The sequence below is a fragment of the Cydia fagiglandana genome, chromosome 27, assembly GCF_963556715.1.
Source record: "Cydia fagiglandana chromosome 27, ilCydFagi1.1, whole genome shotgun sequence".
NCBI lineage: Eukaryota > Metazoa > Arthropoda > Insecta > Lepidoptera > Tortricidae > Cydia > Cydia fagiglandana.
This window is the reverse complement of record NC_085958.1, coordinates 4,596,464-4,621,134: the sequence shown is the minus strand read 5'-3', so window position 1 is coordinate 4,621,134 and position 24,671 is coordinate 4,596,464. Positions and strand designations below refer to the sequence as shown.

The 24,671-nt window shown below is 37.3% G+C and overlaps 1 protein-coding gene and 2 long non-coding RNA genes across 3 annotated transcripts in view; all 3 read right to left on the bottom strand.

The window, feature by feature from the left end:
- Positions 1-6,054: 6,054 nt before the first annotated feature.
- Positions 6,055-6,592, bottom strand: LOC134677969 (uncharacterized). The gene is made up of 2 exons (XR_010100142.1): positions 6,409-6,592; positions 6,055-6,200 (listed from the first exon to the last, which is right to left on the bottom strand). It is a non-coding gene; the product is annotated as an uncharacterized LOC134677969 (long non-coding RNA).
- A 1,111-nt stretch (positions 6,593-7,703) lies between these two features.
- On the bottom strand, positions 7,704-12,986 carry LOC134677941 (uncharacterized). Its single transcript, XR_010100131.1, has 2 exons — positions 8,058-12,986; positions 7,704-7,849 (listed from the first exon to the last, which is right to left on the bottom strand). It is a non-coding gene; the product is annotated as an uncharacterized LOC134677941 (long non-coding RNA).
- A 2,447-nt stretch (positions 12,987-15,433) lies between these two features.
- The window catches only part of LOC134677908 (mitogen-activated protein kinase-binding protein 1), a 127,797-nt gene continuing 118,559 nt past the window's right edge, over positions 15,434-24,671 (bottom strand). The window contains exons 31-36 of the mRNA XM_063536354.1: positions 24,381-24,510; positions 22,198-22,299; positions 21,188-21,304; positions 17,687-17,803; positions 16,865-17,020; positions 15,434-15,705 (exon numbers count right to left, since the gene is read on the bottom strand). Coding sequence (XP_063392424.1) covers positions 15,575-15,705; positions 16,865-17,020; positions 17,687-17,803; positions 21,188-21,304; positions 22,198-22,299; positions 24,381-24,510 — 753 coding nt within the window. The 3' untranslated portion in view covers positions 15,434-15,574. The remainder of the gene's footprint in view (positions 15,706-16,864; positions 17,021-17,686; positions 17,804-21,187; positions 21,305-22,197; positions 22,300-24,380; positions 24,511-24,671) is intronic.

The window sequence follows — 24,671 nt, the reverse complement described above, 5'->3', positions numbered from 1 at the left end:
TTTTTTTTAGGATAGAACATTTAATAAACTTGGGTGCAAGTTTAGCAGAATAGTGTTTAGGAGAATTACTAATTGCGTAATTTCGTTTCCAGACGATGTCAGTTTCGTTGCATTCGAAATGTTGGTGATGTTTATTATACGATGAAGAATTGGTTTGGTGCGCTCTCCAAAGACGGGCTTGTACTTCGGAGAAGACAGGCTGGAGAAGACCAAGATTATCAGCGTATTCGTCTCTGGGCGCGAATATAATATCATCTGTGAGATCAGATTTATCGTATGCTGATCCACATGTGACTAATTCGCGACCAAATACAAGGAAAGAAGGAGTATAATTTGTTGTTTCATTTACGGAAGTATTAATAGCAAATTGTATCTTATGTAGGTTGATATCCCAATTCCTGTGGTCATCCTGTATGAATGAGGATATTGCTGTGGTAACAACTTTATTATATCTCTCCACGGGATTTGGTTGGGCGCATTTAATTGCGCAATAGTGTATTTTTGGGATCTGATAGGAGTGGAATAAATCCGTTGTCTCTTGACTAACGAATTGAGGACCATGGTCAAGAATTATGGTCTGTGGGATTCCGTACACTAGGAAAACTAGGTTTTCTAGAATATGAACGATTACTGATGACGTAGCACGTTTAATCGCAAAGAGGAGGCAGTATTTTGAAAAACAGCAAGTAACGACAAAGATGAATCTGTTGTGTTTTAGTGTAGTAGGCAAGGGGCCGATCAAATCTATTGAAATGCATTGAAAGGGTCGAGAGCATTGCTTAGGTTTACCCATTAGGCCAAGTTTTAGTTGGGTTTGGTGTTTGCAAGCTAAGCAAGTCTCGCATTTGGCAATAAAATTTGAAATATCTTTGTACATTCCTGGCCAAAAATATTTCAATTTAACTTTATTGTATGTTTTAAATGTTCCGAAATGAGCGCAAGTTGGGGTGGAATGATTTTCTGTGATAATGGGTATTCTGTACTCTAGTGGGATAACTTCTTTCCAATTATACTCAGATTGGAGTAACGAAGGGGTTTTTGAGTATCGGTATAATTTATTATTATGTATTATGTAATCTGGAGTGGTGTTGGGGTTAGAACTGCATTTAGCGTAGATATTATTATACCAGTCGTCATTGGTATTAGAACTATTGTAGTTAATAACGTCTACTGAAGGTAAGCGTGATAAAGCGTCAGGGATTAGATGATCTTTACCACGTTTATGTTTAATTTCGAAGTTAAATGTAGATAGACGAATACTCCAGCGGGCTAGACGTCCGGTTGGATTATCTAGATGGAGAAACCATTGTAATGCGGAATGGTCTGTGTAGATTGTGAACTTTAAGCCGTTGTCAAGATAGCAACGCCAATGTTCTAGGGCTAGTAAGACACTTAAGAGTTCTCTTTCTGTAATTGAGTAATTTCTTTGGGGACCAGTTAGGGATTTGCTCATATAAGCAATGGGTTTCTCAACGCCATCAAATTCTTGGGTCAGCATGGCACCGATGCCGAAGCTGGATGCATCACAGTGGACTGCGAAGGGTTTTGAGAAGTCTGGGCAAGCAAGAACAGGGGTAGAGACTAGAGCTTCTTTAATGGATTTAAAGGCATTGTCTTCTAGTGATGTCCATTTAAATGGTGGTGCTTTTTTGGAAGTGGAGGTAAGTTTAGTTAGTGGTGCAACCTTTGTGCTGAAATCGGGGATAAAGCGTCTATACCAACTTGCTGTACCTAGGAACTTTTTAACTTCTCGAGGAGTTGTGGGAGGTGGGATGTTAAGTATTGCCTTAACCTTGTCAGGATCTGTTTGAAAGCCGTGTTCATTAACTATGTAACCAAGATATTTAAGTTCTTTTTTGAAAAATGAACACTTGGGGAAGTTTATAGTAATGTTGGCTTGTACTAGCCTTTGGTAAACTTTATTAAGTAAAGTGATGTGTTCATCGAAAGTATTACTTATGATGATAATATCATCTAAGTAGGTAAATACTGAGTTATCAAGGTTTTCAGAAGGGAATAACGCATCCATAAAGCGTTGTTGGGTAGCAGGGGCATTAGTCAATCCAAAAGGCATTACGCGAAACATGTACATGCCTTTTGAGGGTACATGGAAACTAGTTTTAGGTCTATCAGAAGGGCGTAGGGGTATTTCCCAAAATGCTTTTGCTATGTCTATCGATGATAGATATTTAGCATTTTTTAGATTATCTAGAATGTCAGAAATGAGTGGGAGTTTGTAGGCATCTTTGCGCGTAATCGAATTTAGTTTACGGCTGTCGATGCAAAAACGCCACGTTCCATCTTTTTTAGGAGTTATTATGACAGGGTTTAGCCATGGGCTTTCACAGGGTTCGATAACATTAAGCTTTAGCATTTCATCAACTTCTTTGCATAAAGCTTTTTGTTTCTCTGGAGAAAGCCTATAGCATCGCTGTTTGATTGGTGGATGGTCACCGGTATCTATGTGATGTTCAATGAGGTGGGTTCGTCCTAAGGGTTTGGTTTCTGTTGAAATATTTTTAAATTTTTCAATAATAGTATCTGAAATTAACTGTTGAGTTTCAGAAAGGTTGTCATAATTAGTGATGTGTTCATCGCAGGTGGAAATAACTAGGGTATCTATATGTTTATCAGAATATGACGTTATGTCAGGTAATATGTGGGGAGCTATATTGAATTTTCTCCAAAAATTTGTGCCTAGAATTAAGGGTTGCTTTATAGTAGGGATAACATGAGCAGTAATAATAGCCACAATATTTTTGTACGAAATTGGTAGTTGAATTGTACCAATAGAGTATATAGGGTAGCCGTCGGCTACAGAGCCTACGACTTTATGGTCGTAATTTATGGTAAAATTGTGGGATAAGAGAATTTTATGGGAATTATTTCCGAAAATAGTTAAAGCACTGCCACTGTCTAAGAGGCCACATAAAGTTAAATTATTTGTCTGGATGTTGACATAAGGTCGTTCATCGTATGGATCTTGAGTGAAAAGTGCTGATGTAGTATTGTATGATGACATAAATAATTTAATGGTATCTAACCATTGGTTCCATTCTGTAGCAGTAGTTTTATTTAAGTTACTTTTCTCCTTTATGCGTTTTTTGGAAATTTATGGCAAACTGTACATTTTGCAAAAGTGACATTTTGTTTGCCACAGCGGAAGCATACTATATTTTTACTTGTACAAATATCTAAAGAATGATCGTTTGTTCTGCAACGCGGACAGGAGTAACGTAACGTAGAAGGTGGTGCTGTTACAGTATGGACCGGTTTATTAAATGGGAATGGTGGTATGTACGGTTGGGAAGGGGGGGTATGGTTAGAATCTTGTTGAATGTTGGTATAGTTGCTAGAGCTATAAGTAGAGGTAGTATTACAGCTTTCGTACCATTTGCACGATTGGAATAATGTGTCTATAGACGTAACATCTGTAGGAACTAATCTGGAACTGTAATAAGGGCTCATGTTTCTACGGAGGATATCTATTTTTTGTTTTTCAGAAAGGGGTTCATGTAATTTGGAAAAGAGGGCTTCCATGGCTGAAAAATACATTATTATTCGTTCATGTTGTTTTTGTTTACGGGAATGTATATTTTGTAGTAAGTTGTGGTCATGGTCATGCAATTCGAAATCTTTTAAGAAGTGGGTTTTAAATGATTTCCAATCTGTAAGGGTTGTTTTCTTTGACCTATACCAATCTAAAGGAGTGCCTGATAAAAAATCGTATATATATTTGTGTAAGCGTTTGTCGTCAATGTTACGCGCAATTGCAAACTCTTCGATGTTTCGAATAAAATCATAAGGGCAACTATCGCCTTTATAGTTGAATTTTTTAAAATCGCTTGGTTTTGCTTCAGAGAGGTTGGTTAATTTTCGAGCAAGTAGGTCTAAATTTGTGGAATCATCTATCAAAGAGGTTGCTGACGCGTAAGTTGACGTTGTTGTTGACGGTTGTGACATGTTAAATTTTGTTTGATATTTTGACAAAAATTCGCATATTTTCGAATAGTTGTCAATAATTTCTGGAGATAATTCAGTGGTAATATGGAGACGTTCTATTCTGTTATATAAATGAAATAAGAAAACCGCTATTCTATCGTGCTTCGCTTGGTTGGTGGTCGCAAGCTGTAGCTGAGAAGAAACTATTGTGAGGCATCTGCTAATTTCGGTGATATCCTGTTCAAGATCATATGGGCTGGAGAGATTCGAACACGGGTCCGCGAATAAATTTGGAGTGAGGAGCTGTCTTAAATCATCAGCCTGCGCGGTGGCTGGGAACTGAATGTTCCTGAGTTTGAGCTCATAGATGAGTTCAGGTTTATTTAATAGTGCTGGATTCATTGTTTATTAAAGTGGATACCTATCACGAAGAGAATAATTGATGTTATCAATATAAATAAAATATGTAGTTATTAAATTTTATTTTTTATTGAATCGAAAGGAGAAGTTTATTGTGATATTAGGCTTAGTTGTGTATATTTATTTAATCGGGTGAAGAATAAGCTATCGGATTATCTCCAACAGTACTGCCGTAAGTCAGGATTGGTTCGCACTTCAGTGACTCCAAGGAGTTTTAAAAACACTTAGGATTGAAACCAATTTGTGAGATTTCAGTGGAAATCTTGGATTGTGTAATTGTATGTGATAGATGTTTTGTGTAATCACTATGTTAAGAGTTTTGTTACGTGGCGCGACAAAAAGCGTAGGACGCTGGCATAATAGGGATTAGAAAATAGATATAGATAAATTGGTATAAGATGATGAATGATGATAGATGTATATGTAATTGGTTATTTAAGGGGGGAATTTTGGTTAAACGGTTGAGGATTAGATAAAGGTTGGTTGTAAAATAGAAAATTAAATAAAATGATGTTAGGCCGAGAGATATTGCGAAAATTTGAGTTGGGTCGACTATAACCTTTTAGAATTTTGAAAAGATCTTAAAGCTAGCAATTACAAACAATATAAAAAAAAAATTGTTAGAAAAAGGAAAAATGTAGGACTGGAACAGCTGGTTGCGGTTGTTGGGTAGGAGCAGGTGCTGGCACGGAGGTACTGGAACGGGCTGCTCAGCGTCGTAGGGCGGGTGGGTGTCTTGTCAGGTCCGGGTTTGAGCACGTTGATGGCGCCAGTGTGAGGGGGCAGGTAGAGAAGCCTCACAGGGATGATGGGAATGAAAAGGCAGGATCCAGAGCGATGAGGGGTATTTATTATTTAAATAAAAAGGCACAATATGTGCCTTGGTGATGATGTAGATATATATCTGGAAGGTGTGCAGGGCCACAAAACGAGCACTATACTGAACTGCACGCACTTATGAATTATTACGTTTACTAATAAAAATCACACTTAAACGGTCGTGTTTAGAAACTTGGGAAGTACAGTCCGTTAGATAAAATGATGTTTATCGATCAAAGTATGTGATCGAACTGAAAATAAAAATCATTGAATGGAATTTGGAATAGGATTTGAATTTCAAAAAGGAATTTAGAATTTGTATGGTGCCAGAAATAGTATGAAGGTCGATAGTGTAACGCTTCGTTACACGCACCGTTACAGTTTGCGTTGGGTCATAATTGAGCGGACAGAATACTTCCATGTATAGCATTTCGCTGGGTCTAGAGGATTCCTAGTTCATGGTCGAAACGTGACAATCTTCGTTAAATTAAAGTCAATGTGGCTAATTCCGTCATAGGGGCTATTCCGTCTACTAGCATTTTTCTCGAACGACTAACAAAATTGATAATTTCATCCACAAAGCAGCGATTGCTTTTAGTTTCAGCAATGAAAAGCGAAATTTTTTCCTACGATTGAAAATCAAATACATAGACGCTCGTGGACGGAATTAGCCACACTGACTTTATTTTAAAGGTTCCTGATATGAATGAAAATTACCTTGCCAAGCAAAATGACATTCTATTTCGTCAACACAAAATTCAAATTAGAATGGAACAGGAGACCTTTTTATAGGTCTCTGGGCGGCTAGAGGTGTCGTGTCCTTTGAAAAGGACGATGGGTTTTTTATAGCCAAGGGCACAATAAAACACAAAATTGTTGAATAATAATTATAATATCGTATTCATTAATATATAACATTAGTCTTTTCCGCAAATGGCATTACACTTTTGAACATTAAATAAAAAAAATATCTACAAGATCGGACCGTACAATGTAAAATTATCAGGGTAATGTTACAACTTGACTTCATCACAGAATAAATAATAGTACTAGGTACAGAAGACTCTCTAACAAAACGCGTCTGTCACGATCAGCACAGATGTGGTCGCTAGGTGGCGACAGCGCCACGCGCGGCTTATGGCAAAAACCTCAAAATTGGTGTGGAACGGATGTACTTTTAGCTACCTGTAGTAAAGCGACGAAATCGCGGAGTTAGCCACGCCTGACAGTGACATCATTCAGTTTTTATTTGTATTTAAAACATATTTTACGCACTCAGAATGGAAGACTGTTTTGGCACTCAGATATAGTACAGTCGCCATCAGATATATCGGAGCGGCCGAGGTCCTCAAAAATATCTGAACACGCACTCTAACGGCTTAATAATAGAGGCGTGTTTAGATATTTGTAAGCACCTTGGCCGCTACAATATATCTGATGGCGACTGTACATCTAATTAAATTAGTAACTGTTAACGACTCAAAGTAAAAAATGAAAATATTGCATACAAACATCAGTTTACCGACCTGTTCGGATCAAGTTGGAAATTTGGCCAAAAATGCGTCAGTAGTTAGTCTTCTTACACACCCACTACAAACTTCACATTTCCTTAAAGATTTGGCCCCCATTTAAATAACAGCTAAAGTTATTTTACCAATTACAATAAAAAATAACCACGTATTTTCACGTTCACGACAATTCAAATGACGTTTGACGTTTTACTACCAATCATACCAACCTAAAGAAAAGTAAGTATAATACGTCTATGTTAAAAGCAAGTATGGTATGTGCCACCAAAATGCAACAGCAGTCATTTTAATTCGATAAGATTATTTCTATGCCTCAATGTTGGTAACAAGGGCTTTCATAATTTATCAAAGTATGGGGTGTCGATGGGCTGCTGAAAATAAAAATCATTGAATGGAATTTGGAATAGGATTTGAATTTCAAAAAGGAATTTAGAATTTGTATGGTGCCAGAAATAGTATGAAGGTCGATAGTGTAACGCTTCGTTACACGCACCGTTACAGTTTGCGTTGGGTCATAATTGAGCGGACAGAATACTTCCATGTATAGCATTTCGCTGGGTCTAGAGGATTCCTAGTTCATGGTCGAAACGTGACAATCTTCGTTAAATTAAAGTCAATGTGGCTAATTCCGTCATAGGGGCTATTCCGTCTACTAGCATTTTTCTCGAACGACTAACAAAATTGATAATTTCATCCACAAAGCAGCGATTGCTTTTAGTTTCAGCAATGAAAAGCGAAATTTTTTCCTACGATTGAAAATCAAATACATAGACGCTCGTGGACGGAATTAGCCACACTGACTTTATTTTAAAGGTTCCTGATATGAATGAAAATTACCTTGCCAAGCAAAATGACATTCTATTTCGTCAACACAAAATTCAAATTAGAATGGAACAGGAGACCTTTTTATAGGTCTCTGGGCGGCTAGAGGTGTCGTGTCCTTTGAAAAGGACGATGGGTTTTTTATAGCCAAGGGCACAATAAAACACAAAATTGTTGAATAATAATTATAATATCGTATTCATTAATATATAACATTAGTCTTTTCCGCAAATGGCATTACACTTTTGAACATTAAATAAAAAAAATATCTACAAGATCGGACCGTACAATGTAAAATTATCAGGGTAATGTTACAACTTGACTTCATCACAGAATAAATAATAGTACTAGGTACAGAAGACTCTCTAACAAAACGCGTCTGTCACGATCAGCACAGATGTGGTCGCTAGGTGGCGACAGCGCCACGCGCGGCTTATGGCAAAAACCTCAAAATTGGTGTGGAACGGATGTACTTTTAGCTACCTGTAGTAAAGCGACGAAATCGCGGAGTTAGCCACGCCTGACAGTGACATCATTCAGTTTTTATTTGTATTTAAAACATATTTTACGCACTCAGAATGGAAGACTGTTTTGGCACTCAGATATAGTACAGTCGCCATCAGATATATCGGAGCGGCCGAGGTCCTCAAAAATATCTGAACACGCACTCTAACGGCTTAATAATAGAGGCGTGTTTAGATATTTGTGAGCACCTTGGCCGCTACAATATATCTGATGGCGACTGTACACAGACTTCTTTATACTTTCAGTGGCTTCCTAAAATAGGAAATGAGTTATACTTTCAGCGACTATATGTGACGTTCCACGGCAAAGGGTACCTTATGGCAGCTGGCGCTTACGTCGCATAGCGCCGCAATAATATTGGAGCGGCGCTAATAATAGCGTAAGCGCCAACCGCCATAAGGTACCTTTTCCGTGGGACGTCACATATAGTCGAGGAGGTGACCTTTTGTAGTCTAAGAGGATCTATTGCATTGCATAGTTGGCCCATTTAAAGACCCATTATTTTAACCTCCAAAACCTCCCTCCATATAAAACAAATGTCATTTGAATTTGAAATAAATATTGACGGGAATATTTATATTGTATTTAAAGCGAACGAAATAAAAGGAAATGCAATTCTGTAATTAAATAGTACTACAGTGGGCGTTACGAGAATAAATGGATTGTTTCATTACGAAGGCTAATTTTTGAAGTGTTTTTCTTTCAATTAAATATATCAAGTTGTAACATCACCCTGAAAACATTCACGCACGCAAGCTACCCTCCATTTTATAAATACCAGAGAAAAATACTAAATCTCAATAAAATTGTGAAATTATTTCAGAAATTATCCGAATTTAGATAGTTTATAGTTTCATCTAAAATTTTAAGAGGGTATTTGGAAATCTCTGGTATCAATAAAGCGAAGCAACTACCCACTACAGCTTACACTAAAAGTTGTGACGAAAATTGCAAAAAAACACTTATGAACTACGATAACATTGACCCAAACGGACGTTAATCGATACTTAAGAGTTAATTATCAAGTAATTAATGTTAATAATTAGATTATTACTATGCCCTTTATACAAAAGTTAGTGTGGAAATCGCGTCGCTTTCACTGCCTCCTATTCGTTCCATAGACTCGTATGTCCGAAATACCGGGTGTGGCCTGTAATATGAGCAAAAAATTAAACTGTAGGCTGTATTCCTCATACTGACCAACATTTGTTCAGCGACTTTTAAAAATAACTTGTGGTTTGATTTTTAATACACTTTAAAGTTTAGTGTAAGACTGATGTATTGCGAATTTTGTTATGTTTAAGGCGTGACAAGCAACGTCAATCACAATGATATGGCGTGGCGATGGCGTCCATTGATGATGATATTTATTTTGTATGAAAAATAGGGAATCTAAATACTTCATAATTTTTAAAAGTTGTTGAACAAAAGTGTCACCGTTTGAGGAGTACAACCTATGTTTTAATTATTTGCTCGTGTTACAGGCCACACCCGGTATAATGTACTAATTATAGTACAAAACCTAAAATAACTTTTAGAACATGTGAAGTAAGGTCCTAATTTTGAAATTAGAACGTTTGTAACGCAAGATTCAGATTACACTTTGTACTATATTTAGTACTATATTAGGATAAAGCAGATTTAGTTCATTTATGAACTACTTAACTTTACAGTATTACCTTTACTAGGTCTATGAAGCGAATAGGACTTATTCCCGCTTTTATAAGTTACAGCGAAGTCTACGCTTGTGACAGTTTAGTTTAAAAAAACTATTAAGTGGGCCCTACGCTTGACTGCCATTTTTTCTGTTTTTATAAACTCTTTTTCTAACTGCCCACATCAAAACATGCATTAATATAAAGATTCAAATTAGGATGGAACGGGAGACTTTTTTATAGGCCTCTGGACGGCTAGACGTTAATCTAGCACTCTATTGCTATTTTTTTCATATTTCAGACCAAATGTACGCTGATAAATTCTTTGTAACTTATATGAGCGGTTTATTTCGACATTTTGCAAGAAGGGCGATGCAAGATACAGTTGATAATGTGCATTGTAGGCTAATTCAGACGACTCACAGCCAACCTGGTGGCGCGGCTTGAAACGTGAATACCACTCAAATAATCGAATTTAAACTGTTGTGAGACATACTAACATTGAATAATTTTACGGTTTAGACTCACTTGTTTTTAGTCACTCGCGCGACATGTTTCGAAAAGCCTAGGTCTCCTTTCTCAAGAAAGGTTTAGGTTAAGGTTTCTTTCCTTTTTTTTCGCACTGTTAGCGCTTGAGAAAGGAGACCTAGGCTCTCCGAAACATGTCGCGCGAGTGACTAAAAACAAGTGAGTCTAAACCGTAAAATTATTCAACCACTCAAATAGGAATTGAGTTATGACAAAAATTATTCCGATTGTAATCTTGACTTCAGAAGTGGGATCTTGAATACATTAGATATGTTTATGGATTTTTAGGCCTGTTCTTAATGGTACCTAACAGATTTTTTTACGTGTTACAATTATTAATTTAATGCTGTATATGCTGAAATTTAATATAAAAAAAATCGCTTATTTAAGGTAAGAGATGTTTTGTTAGTTTAGTGTTCAATGTAAAAAAAATCTTTACTTATTAAAACAACTAAAATATTATACAAACAACACTTAAGTAGGTAAAAAGATATGTCTTATATATTGTCAAATATGAATATGTCAACAGATATTCGTATATTTTATGCTTATTTTAGATTTTTTTATTACATTTCTCAAAACTAAATTCTGTCAAATTAAAATATAGAGAAAAAGCGTTATTTGTCATATATCAATTATTCATAATATTCATAATTATAACCCTATTCCCTATCTCAGTAGATAAAATCACGTTTCACGCCACGCCAGCGACTTTAGTTCTACACACATGCAATTTAATAATAAGTTTGACAATTCACTCCTAGTACTTGGACGCAAGAAACAGATCCCGACCATTACAAATTGAGCTCTATGGCTCGGTAGTAAGATTATATTTACAATGCAGTGTTCCGATACATATTACGTTTAATTATAGCAAATATTGCCGATGTAAAGAAACCATTTAAAAAGTGAAATTGAAAAGTATGACTTTAGTGAAATTAAACCTTATTAATGGGGTTGTAAGGTTCAATTTAGTGTGCACAAGGCGTAGATCTTGCTATTTGTCGTTCTTAAAACAGAAATAAAGAAATAGTGCTAGCTATTACACAACAGATGGCGCTAGTGTATATAAAAAAGTAAGACAAGACGATATACGACAAAAATACACAAGTATCATTATTTCTTCATAAAATAAAATACATCATAGTGGCAGCTGAAAGAGTTAAAAAAAAAACACTAGCGCCATCTAGTGAATAATCTAAGCACTATTTATAAAATAATCAATAGATTAAGCGCATTTCTAAAACACGCTCATTTGGCATAAAAGTCATAATTTAAGTTTCGTGAAGCGGCTGAAATGTACAGTTGTCACCTATTTTTAATATTTACACCCTTATTGTAGGAGGTTTAAAATTCACAATTCCGTTATTTCTCTTAATAGGACACACATGTACATGTAGACACAAAACATGTAGTTTACACTCATATGTATTGTTCTTAGACACAATGTACCACTTTGCTTGTCATTAAGACAATAGGTACTATAGTCAGACCATGAAAAGTCTGCAGCGATTTTATTAGCCCACGCAGTGCAAGTGTCATTTTAAACGTCAATCATCTATGAAATTATGACGTATACATAACACTTACACTGCGTGGGCTATCAAATCCGCTGCAGACTTTTCTTGGTGCGACTTTAGCATAAAGATGCAGTTATAGTAAGGACGCGAAGAATTTCGTACAATGACCCGCCTGTTTCTATTTCTATCGCATGCGCGTAATTATATTGTTGTCCTTCTCGCACAGTGGCATAGACGGCATCATGGGCGGGACAGCAATATAATCGCGCACGTGCGATAGATATAGGGACGGGCGGATCAATGTATGATATTCCTCGTGCTTTGAGTCCTTACTATACAAATAGTTCTTATTTACTGACAAAAGAGGTACTTTAATTGTATTGACGGTACCTTTTACTTCAAAAATCTCTTAGATTTTGATTTTAAAGGCTAAAATCGGAAAAAAAACTCGTTTCTTACCTGGTCTTGTGCATTTGTAAAATTACTTAATAAAAAACATAATTGGAATGATAAATAAATGCAATTATAAATACTATCTAAAAATGGCGACGGATTTTCCTTTTTTTTAATAACTCTGATTAAATTCGTTATTTAAAAACAATTTAGAATAGAAACCGATGTAAAATATATAATTTAACAACGAATGGAATAAATAACATTTACAAAACAATAAAGTTTATCAAATAATAGCTTCAGATTTTTAAAATAGCTAAAAGTTATTTTTAAAATGTCTTTTTTTAGTTTGTCTCACATGGTTATATCGGGCTAAGCCTAGATGGCGCCACCATTTCAATTAATTATACTTAAATTCAAATGGAGTTATCACTACGGCTATCAAAAAAACGATATGAAAGTTTTACAACTAGAAATATCTTGTTGAATCCTTCAGAAAAGGGATTGACTTCACATAAGTCAATTTTGAAATAAATCAATTTTTTTTCAAAGGTGTATGTGAAGTCCCCAATCCGCATTGGGCTAGCGTGGGGACTATAGCCCAAGCCCTCTCGTGCTCGAGAGGAGGCCTGTGCCCAGCAGTGGGACGTATATAGGCTGAGATGATGAAGTCAATTTTGAGCGTCATATCCAGACAATTTGTGTCAAAAACGTCACATCTTGAGATAAAATTAATTCTTATATTAATAAAATAGCGCCTGTAGTAACAAAGTCAACCTTATCATTCGGATCCAATCGTTTAGAGACAGACCAATAAAAGTCTGCAGCGGATTTGATAGCCCACGCAGTGCACGTGTTATTTTAAACGTCAAACTTCTATGAAATTATGACGTATAAATAACACTTACACTGCGTGGGCTATCAAATTCGCTGCAGACTTCTCTTGGACCGGCTCTAAAATGATTGTGCATTTTGTTCAATTATTTAATACTTTTTTGGTACGTGATGTCATATTATTGTGTCTATAAATGTCATTCATTATTTATAATAAATATATGTTAATTTGAAGATTACTTGATTAGATTAATTTAGAAAATTCTAACGACTAAGGTTAACTGGAAGAGATCCCATTCAGGGATAAGTTCGCCTTTGTTGTATTTAATTGACTAACTGTGTTTCTCGTGTTTATATTTCTATGTACAATAAAGTAAATACATACATACATACATATACGACTCAGAGAAAAAAAAAGTTTAAAAATAACAACAAATTTAATGCTTATACATAAAAAATAAAATAAAATGTATAAAAAATAAAATGGTGGCGTCATCATCACACAAATGTCCTTTGTTACGCTATCAAAACAAAGTTAGTATTACACTCTTGTAAAACGTAAAATTTTACCGCAGAATAAAATCAGAGTTTCACAAATATCTGTTACTCCGTCACATGACGAATAATCTTCAATATTTGTCATGTGGTAACGCAGCGTCCACGTTTTTACCTATAGAATATTTGATATGAAACTTTCGTGAGACATATTTTATATTGTTTATACGACAACGGTTTCACTCACTTGAATTTTTAGTCAACACACCACACTCCACACTCTGAGGAAGGACCCCCGACGGGCCCGAAACATGTCGCCAATAGCGACTAAAAATTCAAGTGAGTGAAACCGTTGTCGTATAAACAATATAGAATTTTTATTTACACCAGTCAAAATGTTCAGTTTAGTCCTCCAAAGGTCCAAGGTCCTACCTATATAGTACCTCTTCGGTTCGATGAAATTTAACCTCTAGCCGCCCATACGTCGAACCTTGCCAAGCAAAATGAAATTTAAATTTTGCCAACACAAAGTTCAAATTAGAATGGAACAGGAGACCTTTTTATACGTCTCTGGGCGCCTAGAGGTTAAATCCTACTCAAATGGAACAGAGTCGCTTCTGCTTTGTTTCATTAAAATTTTCCAACAACGCAAAATCTACTCTATTGCCTACACTATAGGTTCAAAATTCAGTGGCAGATATTGGATTTTTCATTTAGATTGCTGGGCCTTTGTAGTGTCAAACCCAATGTGCTTGCGAAAAGCATGAATTATTAAGCTGGCTGTCTCGCTTGCACTCGCAATCTCTGGCTATGCGTGATGTAGTTTTCTCGATTTTATTGCCCTACTAGCACATTGATTTTGGCCTCACAATAGTACTGTGGGTTCCTTCAATAACTCTTCAACAGATCCTTTCGGTCAAGGGAGTGTAGGGCCAAGGCGATAACAGTAGCGCAGGCCAAATATCGGCTCTCTCGTGTTGAAATTAGGTTGAGTGAGCCACTGTACCCGGCTTTTTTTACCGAGCCACTGTTCCCTTCCTAACCTTACATTGTTGTATGACCTATGCATATTGGACATTTTAGACACACATTTGAGTTATTTCGACTGGCGTTGTATTAGGTATAATATGTGCCTTTCCATCAGAGAAGGGTTTGCAATAAGGACCTTTCTATCAGAGTTTCTGTTAGATATTCTGATAAAAACGTCCTTATTGCATTTCAGGCACAAGGACCCATCTCTGACGGAAAGCCACATTTAACAGTATAATAACCGAACAAAATATTTTAGTTTCTAATAAAAATCTAAAAATGGCCCATACTGGAAATAATAAAATAAAATTCAATAAAAATGTAATGTCAAATGTAAACTAAATAATGGACGATTGGACGCCGCACAATCACAATGTTAGTCTTAGAATATTTTTAGCAAATTTCACACGAACATACAATGCCCTGGTTACAACTAAAACATTATTTGGACGACTTTCATAATCAAATCACTAGATGGCGTTGCATTATATTTCCATAACCAAACCGATAGATGGCGTTGCGGTCCAAATATATAAACATTCTTATCGATTTAGATATAATACTTAATGTCATTTCTAATCCAAGGCTGAGTAGCCCTTAAAATACTCTAGGCCGATTTTCAACTATTGACATTCTGGGACCATCATGAGTGTAGTTTTGTGTAAAAAGGGATCTGAGGACTTTTCACACGAAGCGACACAAAAGGTCTAAATAAACATAGTTCAAATTCCATCACAGGCTAAAACACACAATTGTCCAACTACTCACCAGATGGCGTCCTATCAGTTATATCACCTTCACATCTCTAACACTTTAGTTCAAACTATTCACCACTAGATGGCATTACTGACTCTGGAAACCTATTAACATAATCTCACATACTTTTAGTTCAAATCCACTAGATGGCGTGACCTGTCTTGAAAAGTTTAATACCGACTAATCATAGATGGCGCGAGCTGTATTGAAAGGATTAGTACTAACTTTCGCCAGTAGGTGGCGTTTTTGAACGTCGTTTTTCCACGTTCCGTGGTATATTGTATGACGTGTTATGTCGCTACGTGTACTAGCTGCTCGCCCCGGGCTCGCGCGGCGGTAGGGACTGGGGGCTCTGCGAGAACTGGTTGACCATCTTGCTTTGCATCATGTTTAGGAGTATGTCACTGTATTGTTCCATTAGTGACATGTTGTTGGATTCTGTGGAGAGAAATATGTTAGTTAATAAAAGATATAGAAATAAATGACCTAAAACACAAGATACAAAGATATATTTGCAACATTCCAATAAAAATCTAATGGCGGCTACATTTTCACCAAACACAGTTTCCTTGAAAAGTCGGTGCAAACTTAATGTGGATGGCCTATGCCTATATGGACCGTGCGCGTTGGAGGCTGCCATCTTGTGGCCTGAATCTCTAAATATAAATATTTACATTGCCAAAACAAGTGCTGTATCTACCGTTCTCGAACGTTTTCTTGTGCATAGTAGCCATAGTAGGTTCTGCCATCTTTTGGGTATAAATCTAACGGCTCCTGTGCTGCCCCCTATAGTTCATACCCGCTCCCTATAGGCTTGCTGACATTTATCGTACCTTTAGACACAAGGTGCTCCAGTTTCTGTCTCGCACTGTCCACATTCATCCCCCTGTACTCGCCCTCGGTGGACGAGAGGCTGCTCGGAGCGTCGCCGTTCTGAGCGACGGCGCCGCGGAGGACTTTCTGCGTTTCTAGAATTGCTGCTTCTAAACCTAAGCTGCCATAGTCCTGATTATATTTAAGGTACCTTTAGACACAAGGTGCTCCAGTTTCTGTCTCGCACTGTCCACATTCATCCCCCTGTACTCGCCCTCGGTGGACGAGAGGCTGCTCGGAGCGTCGCCGTTCTGAGCGACGGCGCCGCGGAGGACTTTCTGCGTTTCTAGAATTGCTGCTTCTAAACCTAAGCTGCCATAGTCCTGATTATATTTAAGGTACCTTTAGACACAAGGTGCTCCAGTTTCTGTCTCGCACTGTCCACATTCATCCCCCTGTACTCGCCCTCGGTGGACGAGAGGCTGCTCGGAGCGTCGCCGTTCTGAGCGACAGCGCCGCGGAGGACTTTCTGCGTTTCTAGAATTGCTGCTTCTAAACCTAAGCTGCCATAGTCCTGATTATATTTAAGGTACCTTTAGACACAAGGTGCTCCAGTTTCTGTCTCGCACTGTCCACATTCATCCCCCTGTACTCGCCCTCGGTGGACGAGAGGCTGCTCGGAGCGTCGCCGTTCTGAGCGACAGCGCCGCGGAGGACTTTCTGCGTTTCTAGAATTGCTGCTTCTAAACCTAAGCTGCCATAGTCCTGATTATATTTAAGGTACCTTTAGACACAAGGTGCTCCAGTTTCTGTCTCGCACTGTCCACATTCATCCCCCTGTACTCGCCCTCGGTGGACGAGAGGCTGCTCGGAGCGTCGCCGTTCTGAGCGACGGCGCCGCGGAGGACTTTCTGCGTTTCTAGAATTGCTGCTTCTAGACCTGATGACAGACAAAATAAAACATTATTATTATCACCATATCACGAACTAGTATTAAAATAGTATATTACATACTATCCAAAAAATAAGTGCATTCTCGTTGCCAGGTTTTGGAATTATACTGAGCAACTTTTACTATGGGACCAACCCCGAAATTGCGAAAAAAATTTGCCTGTTTCATACAGTTTGGCTGGTCCATTTTCTATGGGAGAGTAAAATATTTTACGCGATTTCGACGTTGGTCCATAGTAAAAGTTGCTCAGTATAATCCCAAAACCTCCCTGGCAATGGGAATGCACTTAATTTTTGGCCATCCTGTTTAGTATAGGCAGTAAAGTAAGAAATGTATCATAGGTCATAATTGCCAGCAATGCCAGCCGAGGCGAAGCCAAGGTCGACAAATATGTGATCTGAGGCTTTTTTATTTACTGGCCGAGGTGTGAATAGAGTTAGACCAAGAAAAATCTGCAGCGGTTTTGATAGCCCATGCAGTGCAAGTGTTATTTATACGTCATAATTTCATAGAAGTTTTATGTTTAAAATAACACTTGCACTTCTTGGTCTAACTCTACTATTCTTTTCGGAGCCGGAAAGAGGCAACTTTGTTTAGCGCAGCGGGATGAAAGTTGACGTTTTCCGGCCGGAGGGCAGAAAAGTATTTTCTTACCACTAATATCGGCGGCGGCGCCCGGCTCCTGCCTGAGACTCCGGTACAACTGGACGACCTTGCTCGCTGTGCGCGTCAACTGCTCAGTCAAAGCTGAGCATAGCTGGGACGATGACACTGTAATAAAAAATAAGTTTTTGGCAAAAATTTCATTTTTGGTACAAGCTTTTATCGCTGACTGTACTTTTTCTTTCTACAGGCAACTAATACTCATCGAGACAATTCTAAAAACCCCAAACACAATTAGGTTTCGTTGTGTTATCACAGAGTTCCTATGGCCACCTCCGGTCTCCATTATCAGATCAGCTCGATGACACCATAATATTGCATTGTCACCCGACTTACGTATGTATGCAAAATTTCAGCTCAATCGGAAACCGGGAAGTGGATCAAATGTAACTTGCAAGATTTGATTACAGACAGACAGACACACAGACAACGATAAGGTGAAACTAAATAAAAGCTTGTAAAAAAAACAACCTTTATCACAATGTCAAAACTACGAAACCATCATTAATATAAATAACATGCAGTCAAGTAGAGTTTAATTATTACATACAGGGTGAAATTTAATTCAAATTGAAACAACCGAAAGAACTCGAAAAAATATTAAACACGTGTTTTTTCTTTTAATACCGCTCAGTACATTTTTTTCGAAATAACTCATCATCAAGTTGTCCTAAAAACCTCGTACGTTATGGTGAACCGACAACTACCCACTACACCCGCTTCTCTCTTATCAGTTAAGGTCATTGACACCCCGCCCCTCCCGCTGTTTGCAATCGCGTCACCAATTGAACCCTATTGCAGCGAGATTACCTACATAAGTTGCTAATTTTTCCTTTCATACTTTAACGGGCTTAGAACCGTCAAAATGCAAAGGCAACCCATTTTTAATCTAAAATGTTATTTCTGACTAATGATTATTAACAAAACGTCCGTGGCTTAAAAACAATGAGTAAAAACTAGGTCAGGAATCTTTGCATTCAGGCGTATTTAAAAAAATTAATCAACTTACGTACATTTGATTAAAAATCGACGCAATTAACGAAAGTCCCACGAGATGGTACTCTTGGATTCAATCCTTGTCTGCGAAAGCGTGGAACGGATTCCATTTCGTATAATCTTTGTGCACCACGTAAACACTCACCACTTAATAAATAACACCGTACCACTTCGTAATATTCCCGGTTCGAAAACATTTTTTTTAACCTTAGTACGCGCGCGATTATTATTTTAAGGTTGGCGAGTGACGAGTGACTAATCATTTATGCTTACCGTTATGTTTACCGCTAGCGCGGAATGGTTTAGTTTAGACTACCCTCGAAATTGATAAACCTGCCTACCATCGCCAACACTAACTGGGTGGACCCTATTGCAACGATTATAAGGTTTAGTGAAGGTCAGATGAGGGTTTTGCTGATGTTGTTGTTAAAACCTACTATTAGGTTTGTTTACATTTGTGGTAATAGGGTGACCACGACTCGTGGAAAATATTTAAAAATTGAAAAATTAAAATTAAAAAAAAATGTACTCTTTTTTTTCGCTAAATAGATTCCTTAAGTGTAACCTAGTGCCGGGAATGAATATGGCCAGTGATTTAAATTTCACCCTGTATATTATATTTAGAACAAGTGACATAGAGCTTGGCAAAAAAGAGTAGAAATTAAAAAGTAGCAACACTGTAGCGTCGTCCCGTTTTCTTACATATCGTTGCTTATCATGAATAGTGACACAAAACAAAATGAAATGCCATTCGATTTTAAATCTTATCAGTAAAAGATAGAATATTAAATGCAATAGCATTTCATTTTGAGTTGTGCCACTGTTAATGATAAGCGTCGTATTGGTTTGAAAGGGACGAGCTACAGTGTTGTTTTAAATTTCTACTCTTTTTTACCAAGCTGTACATATACAGGATGGAATATTTCTAGAGACTAAGCTGAAAGGATAGTGTTATCCAAGTGATCTACAATCGAGTTATTATAATCGTAAAGCTGGATTTAAAAGTAAAACGCATTTTATTTTTTTATTTTTATTTTTATTTTATTTATTTATTTTTATTTTATTTTAAAACAAAATCATTAAAATGAAATACTTTTATATCAGTGACAACCCTACAAAGTTATTTACATTTTAAATTGATACATTTCATGTCATTCAATAGGATCTACATGCTAGGGTTGAAACATGCAGATTTTCGCACTAATGTTTAACAAACTGTATCTCAAAAACGGTTAACGTGATTAATAGTGAAAAATAAAGTACGTAGCCTGCACAATTGCTTCGTTCTGTTCCATCCGATATACAGTATGTAAATTAACGAAAAACATTTACCCGTTAATGAATAGGTTACTTTAGGCAGGCGTGTCTCACTCCGCGATTTCGTCGCTTTGCTACAGGTAGCTAAAAGTACATCCGTTCGATCCCAATTTTGGGGTTTGCCATAAGCGGCGCGTGGCGCTGTCGCCACCTAGCAGCCATATCTGTGTTGATCGTAACAGACGCGTTTTGTTAGAGAGTGAGTCTTCTGTACTTAGTACTATTATTTATTCTGTGCTTTAGGTTAGGGTATTTTTTTCATTAACAATTGCCTAACTTGTTGAAAAAATAACTTTAAGATAAATTTCTACAAGAGATACAGTTCTGCAAGTATGGAATGTTTGATTGAAAATGTCCTCCTCTTTTATAATATTCATTTTGGTTTCTTAAATATTAATACTTTTTGAGATATTGGGGAAATAAAAAATAACTACCTTTTCCTCCCTTTTATTGTTTATAACTTTTGATATTTTTTGTGTGCAAATACACGTTTCGAATACATTTTTCTAGACATCATGACGAATCTAATGAAATATCACACGTATTTTTAGGAGTAGTATCTTTATTTTTCACTGTTTTCAGGATCTCGAAAAGACTATTGGTGCCATAGTAAAAGTTGCTCAGTGTGACCTACACATTAACGGGTTTGAGTAAATGTTTTTCTTTAGTTTACATACTGTATACATCGACCTTGTAACTCTAGTTCACTCACTTTCCTTCACTTAAGGTAATAAAAATAGTAGTTTGTGTTACAAGGGATCAAAATGATAAATTTCCGTCAAAGGCGCACACTGAATCCTGAATGAAGCGGTAGATTCTACAATAGAATCCCTAACGTAGTGAGGGATTCTAAAGTAGAATCCCGAGCGTGATGAAGGATTCAAGTGTTAACGCCCAAGACGAAATAATTTTGATACCGTGTGACACATACTGCTTTTCACATCAACTATGAGGAAAATAAAAAAAATCTTAGTGTAGACATAATCTGATGCTTAAACAGATTATTTAAGCTACAAAATAATGTGCAAAAAGATGTAAAAATAGTGTGCTAGAACAGAAAAGTGTTACTTTCATCCCTTCTAGGAGGGAAGACAAGTGCCACTTTGATCCCTCCTAGCAGGCCCACAAAAAGCCCTTTTTCGAATTGGTGATGTGAAAAAACTATTTAAATGAACTTACGCTGCGGGTCTGGGGTAGGTGGGTCAGTTTTGCCGCGCGGCCGGCTCGAGGGCTGAGTTAGCCGCGCCGTGACTTCTCGCGCTTTCGCGGATAGGTCGCGCTCCGAGCCGCTTCGACCTGAATAGTGCATCTTAATTAGCATGTGTTCGAGACACAGACAAGACATCCTCCAGACCATAGACTAGGAATCCTCTAGACCGAGTTTCACAGACAAAACATCCTCCAGACCGAGCATAGTTGCGCTACCCCCTCTGCCGCGCATACGGTAATATTACTCCATGTTCTAGTCGAAAGTGTCTTTGTGTGACGTCCGTGTCTTTGAACGGACCAATCGCTAACCTCGTCCCCCGCACCCCTGTATTTTTGGCAGCATCGGTTTCATAAAATAATTGCTCTAAACTCCGTCTAGAAGATTTGCTAAATACCAGCTCAATATAATCTTATTACGACATTGCAATACGTAAGTAGTATTTATTTGAGTATTCGTAGACGCAAAGAGCAAAACATATCCATCCGTAGCCATAAAAGCTATTGAATATATCGTCAGGTGACAAGAAAAACTCACTAATTACCACCACAAGTTCATAGTGAACCATATTAGTACTAAAAGGTCGATTTTTGTTTAATTTTTTTTAAGTTATTAGTGACTTTTGCTTGTCACCCGTCGATATCCTGGTCACGGCACCAAAATGTAATGTATGCTTTAGATTCTATTTTTGGTAAATGCCTTTAGTTTCCAGTCGATGTTTAACCTCTAGCCGGCCAGAGACCTATAAAAAGGTCTCCTATTTCATTCTAATTTGAATTCGGGGTGGGCAAAATTTAAATTTCATTTTGCTTAGCAAGGTTCGACGTATGGGCGGCTAGAGGTTAACCCGTAGAACGCCACGCCTAACGGCGCGCCATCGTAAACTTCAGATTGTTCGAAGGTTGACGTTGACGTGTTTGGCGGTCAAAAGGGTAACCTAACAAAGTACCTTGTTGAAGTTGAACACAAAAGGTCGACTTACCAATACGCCGAGCATCGACGCTCCCCGCCCTCGGCCGGGGCGCTCCTGGCTTGTCCTCGGCTTCGGAGCTCGACTCCTCTTGCGCGGCCGTCGACAGCGAAACTGTTAGTAAATGTGTACGTCTACTTAGCTGTGGGTTATTAGGCTAGCACTAAGGTACAGTATAAAAAAGGTTTAGCCGCGGAACATTGAAAGAAAGTATGATAAGGCGGCCGATTGAGAGTTTACATTTACAATGTGATAAGGTTTTGACCTACGTCCTTGACGAGCGCTCACGCTGATTGGTGCGCGTGAGATGTACTGTTATAAATGTTAAAATAAAATATTTAATTAATAATGTAACATAATAAATATTTTTATAGGATGATTCAAAAGAGCTGGCGCGATATCTGCGTATAGAATCGTCGACAGCTTTCGTAAATCAATTTGAATCCGCTACCGAACCTTTTTTATACTCTATAATCGGTCAAATTCAATTTGTGAATCATCATAATAATTGTTATTTAAAGCAGGCTTTAAGTAAATACCATGAAATGAAATGATCATTTTATTTTATATAATGATAATTCACAAAATAATTCAAACCTAAATTCTACATATTATTCCCGACTCGAGTCATCCGTCTCTTTAAAATTACCTTAGATGGAAAGAGACAGATGCTGTTAAGATATCAAGCAGTGGCCAGACGCACTACCGTGTATTATATTTCGTCGGGTGACAAGCAAAACTCACTAAGTACTATCAAAAAATTAAATTTTATTACACCTGTAACACGGTTTAATGTACAATAATTTTAATGATGTTAGTTAGTGACTTTTGCTTGTCACCCGACGATTTATCACAGCGATATTACATCAACTTAAAAACAGTAAGGACATCAGTTAACTTTAACTTGTGGACACTTGACTCCATTTCCAGGTCTGAAATGAGCCCTCTAATATTTTAAAATATGTAAAACTTTGTCTGTCTGGATATTTGTTATGACATGGAGAAGACAGTTTAATGATAAATTAGACTAATTTGAAACAATTAAAAGGGAAACTCACAGTATATTATTTAACAGCATTATTATGATACTTATAATTTCCAACAAAGGACCCCGCAGCATACATAGGGAAAAAGTGGTTTCAGTTAAATCTCACGAAATTTTAGTATGATGTTAATTTGGCTCTCCTGCTTATTTTTTTGTATGGGCACAACACAACTCTCTCAGAAGTAAACTTTCAGAAATAATGTAATTGTTTCGTACAAAGTATGTGTTTGTTAGCCATTTTTACGTAATTCCTCCTCTTGACAGTTAGTGGCTTCACCATATAACGTCAGTAACTGTCAGTGCGTGTCATAACAATACATCGATTTTAGAAAATGTGTCGCGTAAATAGAAAATTTTTTACTTGATTATTTCTGAATGTATACCACTGAGAGAGTTGTGCCCATACAAAAAAATAATCAGGAGAGCCAAATTAACATCATACTAAAATTGTGAGATTTAACTGAAACCACTTTTTCCCTATGTTTGCTGCGGGGTCCTTTTAATGGGTCTGTGCCTTCGATGCCTAAGGTAGAAGTACTAGTGCTTGATACTGCCCTAGTATTTGACATGGGCACTTTATGTCAAAGTGACAAGGATTAAATTTGAATACAGAAAAATCTTCGCCGTTCAAATTTAACCCATATTACTTTGACATAAAGTGCCCATGTCGAATACTAGTGCAGCGTCGAGCACTCTAGTACCTCTACCTTACACTGCCAAAAAATGTCAATATGGCGGACGAATGTTTGTAATGTCACCGTATTTAAGGATGATATCGCCTTAAAATTTATTTTTTTCTTCGCAAGTGTGATGTAAAACATTGTGTGTAACTCCGTGTGTAAGAATATTGTTATAAGAGTCTTTAATTCTCTCTATTTTTAAGACTCTTGTACAATATTCCACTTACATTTACATTTAAGTTATCATTTCAAGTGAATTGTATATAATATTCTTATTTGAATAAAGAATCTTTAAGCCGAATATATCATTGCAGGTGGCTGTACGCTAGGGCAAGATTTCTCCTCATATACATATACGTCAGTATGACCTACCTAATCACCTCGCACAATATGGCTAACGGTCCAAAAATGACCCTGTATAATTAATATACTACTAGGTACCGATTTCATAGATCACATATTGCACTAACCTGAGCTATAAGCGTTGGGTAACGGCCTCCGTCGGCTGTTGCTAGCCTGTTTGTTCATCGAGCTGATGGTTGGCCGCATAAGACCCGCGCCGCGGGTCCGCGACGGCGCCGGGTCCGATTCCGAGTCGCTCTAAAACATCACGACATTGTTTATCATGTTTTATTTATTTATTTAGAAATTTAAATCAGGCAATAAGGCCCATATTACAAATACCTTACAGACTAACATACATATGTATTTTATAAACTTAAAAGTAAGGGGCTGTCCATCAATTACGTCATCGATTTTTG